At 44.8% G+C, this 6,000-nt stretch overlaps 1 protein-coding gene across 1 annotated transcript in view; it reads right to left on the minus strand.

The window, feature by feature from the left end:
* DEGS2 (delta 4-desaturase, sphingolipid 2) overlaps positions 1-313 on the minus strand; it is a 29,551-nt gene extending 29,238 nt beyond the window's left edge. Inside the window, exon 1 of the mRNA XM_073349642.1 lies at positions 172-313. Coding sequence (XP_073205743.1) covers positions 172-253 — 82 coding nt within the window. The 5' untranslated portion in view covers positions 254-313. The remainder of the gene's footprint in view (positions 1-171) is intronic.
* Positions 314-6,000: the final 5,687 nt, after the last annotated feature.

The raw sequence follows: 6,000 nt of genomic DNA on the forward strand, positions 1-6,000 counted from the left end.
GGCTCAGCCCCGAGAGCGCGGGGAGTGCCAGGCGCGGGATTACAGCGAGCAAAGGGCAAGGGCAGAGCCGTTCATCGCCGTCTCGCCACGGCAGCAGGGAAAGCAGGTGCCTGCCCGCGCCCTCCCCGCGACGGCTGCCGGCAGCCGCTCCCCCGCGCTGCCCGCGCCTACCTAGGATCTCCCACCGCCGCTGCGTGTGGGGCTGCTCCGTGTAAACCCACTCGAAGTCCCCGCGGGTGACCCTGTTGCCCATGTTCGCCCTGCCGGTGCTCCCGGCTCAGCGCCTCGTCCCACCCCCAGCCGGCCCCGGGCTTTATACCGCCTGGGCTCACCTGAGGGGCGGGCGCAGGCTCGGCCCGGCCCCCGCCTCCCCGCCCAGCCCGGTTCCGGGACTGCCTGCTCCTTTCTCCGGCCAGCGCTTCCTCCCACCCCGGCCCCAGCCCTGCCCCGCGGCTCAGAGGGGAGGCCGGGTTGGGGGAGACACAGGGGTGAAATGTGGGTGAGACTGGGTTACCCTGGGGCGGGATGAGGTAGGATGGGTCAGGAAGCCTGGTGAGGGTGAGACTGGGTTACCCTGGGGCGGGATGAGGTAGGATGGGTCAGGAAGCCTGGTGAGGGTGAGACTGGGTTACCCTGGGGCGGGATGAGGTAGGATGGGTCAGGAAGCCTGGTGAGGGTGAGACTGGGTTACCCTGGGGCGGGATGAGGTAGGATGGGTCAGGAAGCCTGGTGAGGGTGAGACTGGGTTACCCTGGGGCGGGATGAGGTAGGATGGGTCAGGAAGCCTGGTGAGGGTGAGACTGGGTTACCCTGGGGTGGGATGAGGTAGGATGGGTCAGGAAGCCTGGTGAGGGTGAGACTGGGTTACCCTGGGGCGGGATGAGGTAGGATGGGTCAGGAAGCCTGGTGAGGGTGAGACTGGGTTACCCTGGGGTGGGATGAAGTGGAAGGGGTGGGGTGGCAAGAGTGAGACTGCAATGGGCTATGCTGGGTTACAGTGGGCTGTGGGGGGTGGGCTGTTTTAGAGCTGATGGCCTGTGATGGGATGGGTTACTGGAGGGTGGGGGTGGGTTGGGTTGGGTTGGGAAAGAATGGGATGGCTCCTGTTAGAATAGGTTACACATGGCTGGGTTGGGATGTTGGATCATATTAAAGAAATTCTGTAGTAAAATCACAAATGAGTTTGATTCCCCATACTTTAAATTTTAAAGTTTTAAGTTTTAAATTCCAGGGTATTACTAATTAAGAGGTCTCTTGATTTTTGGTACTGTTTCTCTATGTGTGAAACTTGCAAGCTGCTAATTGTGTTAGTACCTTCTAAGACAGAGTCTGTTCTCAAAGCAATTCTTTGTAACAACAACTACTCACACAGAGAGAGACTCAAAGCAATACTCTGTAACAACAGAAACAGCACCCAGAGACTCCCCGCCCTTTTGTTGTATTCATCTCACTTTGTTAACAATTGTTATTAAAATAGAGATAGAGGATGTATGTGGATGTATGCTTGGTGTGGATAATAACTGAATGATCAGGGAGGTGCCAGCCTAAGAATCCAGTGTCCATCGGCTGAAGAAGGTATCAAGTGGAAATAACCAGAGGACCCCCGGAGGGCAGATTGGAATCCACCCAACAGCCTCAAGAATGAGAGAACCAAAGAACAAGATAACATCTGGCAGCACGGAGCTGTCAGGAATGTGCCATCTGCTGATTGATTCAGCAACAGCGTGATGAAGCAATTCCCATAGACTGGCATAGGAAGAAATTCCTATAAAAATGGACTCTAGAAAGTGAGAACTTTGGGGTCTGATTCTGCAAACCAACTTCCAGGAGCAACGGATGAGCATCTGAGAAGGCCCTGCTCCCTCCTCATGTCCAGGCCACCTGGCCAGTGACTTGGCATGAGCAACTCTAAGGCTGGTAAGTATGGTAACAACCTTGCAGAACCTGTGTGTGTGTGTTTGTATGAATGGATGTGTGAATAAATATGAAATTGAATGGAATGTTATAGCTATAACTAACTGCCTACTATGATTCTTTCTGTATTCACAATAAATGTGGCATTTTGCCTTTTCCCCTTTAATAAGATCCTGCTGGTTTTTATTTTATTGGTATAACAGGGATAGAGAGGGCTGGAATTGGCTGGGTTGGGTTGGATGAGTTTTTGGAAATAGGTTGGGTTACAAGGGGTTGGAATGGACTGCGATGGTGTGTGTTAGAATGGCTTACACGTGCATGGGTTGGGAAACAATGGGTTGAAATGAGGTGGGTTGGGTTGAAATGTGTTATATGGAGATAGGTGGGTTAGGGTACAAGGGGTTAGAATGGGATAAGTTGGAATGGGTTATATGGAGATAGGTGGGTTGGGATACAAGAGTTTTTAATGGAATGGGATGGTTTTTGTTAGAATGGGTTACATGGGGATAGGATGGGATGGGTTCAAATGGGGTGGCATGGGTGGGTTATACAGGGATGGGGAAGGTTCAGATAGCTAGAAGAGTAAGGAATGGGCTGGACTGGAGTGGGTTAGCATTAACTGCTTCTGGAATTATTTATAAGTATTTTGTCCTGGGAGAGTTGTAACAAGACTTCACTATAATGAACAGCATAGTTTCATTTCTTTTATTACATACTTAATGCAAGAGTGTAAAGAATGCTGCATGACACATGTCAAGGCTGATTCCCCACTCTGGCACTTTGAGTGGAGAAGATGGGAGCCCACAAGGATTCTAAACATTAATACTGGCCACTCCAGCCTTGTATTAAACTCCCAAGGTTACAGCTTTTTTGAGAGCCCAGGAAGGTGCACTTGGGAATTCCTTCCTGTGGGGTACCCTCAAGCCCTTTCACACCCCCTCCAGGGAATAGCTGAAAAAGAAAACAAAGGAAATCAGCTGTGGCCACCAGCTAATTAAATGATGTGCACAAACCTTTTAGGACACAAAATCCAATCCTGTTCTTAAAAAAGGTAAATTTTATTAAAAACAAAAAGAAAGAAATACATTTGAAAACACAGGCTATTGCTAGATTTAAAAAACCCACTTACAAAAGTTAAGCATCAAGAATAACCTTCTTGAGGTCCAGCTTAAAGGTTACAAGCAAAACAAAAGCATTTGGGTTTAGCACAGTGGAGTCCACAAGCCATAAAGAAATAAAAAGAAATAAACCTAATCGCATCTTCCTAGACACTTCCTGATCTACTTACATATTTGGGGTTTCAAATGAGTAGTTTTTAGGTATAATCTGATGATTTTTCATACCTGGCCCAAAGCTTCTTACAGCATTGCTGCTCTGCTCCCTCTCTCTGGAGAACAAGAGACAGACAAAGGGGAAGTTTTTTCCCAGTTTTAAAAAGTTCTAGCCTTCCCACTGGCTCTTTTGTTCAGGTGCCCACTCCCTTCCTTTTACCTATACAGGGAGACTTTTTAACCCTTTACAGGTAAAGCAAGTAGAGAACAACTACTAAGAGGGATTTGATAGCTAACTGGCTGGGTGGGTGTCCATAAAAGGGAGCTACCCCCACCCCTTTCATTTATCACAACTCACATTTATCAGAAAAGTCAAGAGTAGAAGTTCAGCGGAAGGAGTTCTTGCTACTTGACATTGTGACCTTTCCTCCCTAGGCTATGGTAGTAAATATTTAACAAGAAATAAGTGCCTTTGTGGGGTCATTTCTTCTTGGGGGATTCTGGGTACCTGTAGAATGGACTGTTGACATAACTTAGCTATTACTTCTTTATTACATGGACATTTTAATGTCAGATTGATGCTATGTCTACAATGCAAAAAACACCAGGTAAGTTCCTAGAGGATAGGTCCAGCAATGGCTATTAGTCAGTATAGGCAGGGATGTAATACCATGCTCTGAGTGTCCCTAGCCTCTGTTGACAGAAGTTGGGAGTGGATGACATGGATTGGATCACTCAATGATTGCCTGTTCTGTTCATTCCCTCTGAAGCACCTGGCACTGGCCACTGTTGGAAGACAGGATACTGGGCTAGATGGACCATTGGTCTGACTCAGTATGGCCGTACTTATGCTTTGGGATGTGTGTGGTTTGGTGAGGTGTATGCTACTAAGTAGGGGGCAGGGAGGGGAGCAGTGCTTCTGCGTGATTTGTCTAGAAATGAATGTCCATTATGGAATTTACATTGATTGATGGGATAATGATACAGCTTACACTTCCTTATTTTTGAGCATCTTCTCCCCTATGCAATTTTTTTTTACTCCAATTGTGACAAATGATCCATCAGCATTTAATATCACCTCCATAAAAAAAGAAAATATCTTTGAATATTTCTCACTTTGCTCTAGCAAAGTCCATGCACTTGTTTCAGATGCAGGCAAAGCTTTGGAGAATTTCCTTTTGAGGAACCTTGCCAAGTGAGAATGATACAAATCTTTATCCCTATAATGTAGATAAATATTTCATGCTCACTTCCCCCACTTTCCTGTGTTGCACTGTGGAAATGCTTGACCTGGATGAGAACTCTTCCTTCTTTCTTCTTGATAGAAACAGGATGTCACATTTCTCCAGTCTCCTGGCCATTTTCAGGCAGTATTTTCAGTAGCAATGAGCAGTCAAACCATGATGAATCTGTTGCTGAAGCTCCAGCTCTTACTAAGGCATAATTCAAATATTTGAACACAATTGATCCTCATTCTAGAGATGAGAAGTAAAAAATGTAAGATGGTCAAAATCTGAGACATCCATATATTAATTACTCTCTGTCTAGACATCTTTTCCTGAACACCTCAAGAAATACTTAAATAAGATGGTCAAGTAGGAGCTGAATCTATTCTTTGATCACTGCTTATAATTTCTGGGATCCTTGTTATTCTCTACATCTCTTAATCCTGGGGTCCTTAGTTTATGTTTCCTTGTTCTGACTCTGCTTCTCAGGAACAATGGAAAGTATTGGTGCTCCCTTGATGAAGTCAGACAAAGAAGGTTTCTCTTAACCCAAAGGTCTTGCTGATCTCAATGATTATATAGGTGTCAATCTTAAATGGGAAATGTTAATCCCTCCCCCTAAGAGCCTAATGCCAGGAGGAATTGATGAGAAATATTTGTACCCTCTCATGACTCCTTTTGGGAATACTTTAGGAAGAATGGGATGGTGTTGATAAATGCCATGAACTCTCTTCCCCATCCACCATATCCTTAGGTTACCCAAAGAGCATCCTCTGCCTCTTCTGATATGGGTATTCTGCAATCTTCCATATACCTGTTGTCCCATAAATTGAGACTAGGTGTGACATTTACAGAGAAAATCAGAGGAGATCTTGGCCACTGGTTTTGCTGGATCCCAAGGTCAGCTCTGCTCATCCCATTAGTCCTAGTTATACCCCACGTACCACCCTAAATAACTTACTCTAGCCTTCTTTGCACTTTTAAAATAGCTGTAGATAATTAAGTCCCAGACTTTTTGTCCTCTCTTAGCTTGACTGCATATTTCTCCATCCTAATCTTTCTTCATAAATCAGTTCCTTGGCTTCAGCCTCCTCATATCTGAGTCGCTCTTCTCTGAATTCCATCCAGTTTTTCAGTATCTTTCTGGCAGTAAGGTCCCCAGTAACGAATTCAGTATTCCAGGTAGTTATATCAGAGTCATACAGAGGAGGACTATTGCTTCACTGCTCCATCATTTGATGCCTCTCCAGGTGCAGCCCTGAAATTATATTGGCTTTATTTATTGTTATTCATAATCATTATTATTAGGGCTGTTGATTAATCGCAGTTAACTCATGTGATTAACTAAAAAGAATCCATGATTAATTGCATTGTTAAACAATAGAATACCAATTGAAATTTATTAAATATTTTTGGATGTTTTTCTACATTTTCAAATATATTGATTTCAATTACAACACAGAATACAAAGTGTACACTGCTCACTTTATATTATTATTTTTGATTAAAAACATTTGCACTGTAAAAATGTTAAACAAAAGAAACTGTATTTTTCAATTCACCTCATACAAGTACTGTAGTGCAATCTT

The sequence above is a fragment of the Lepidochelys kempii genome, chromosome 6 (assembly GCF_965140265.1).
Source record: "Lepidochelys kempii isolate rLepKem1 chromosome 6, rLepKem1.hap2, whole genome shotgun sequence".
Classification (NCBI taxonomy): domain Eukaryota; kingdom Metazoa; phylum Chordata; order Testudines; family Cheloniidae; genus Lepidochelys; species Lepidochelys kempii.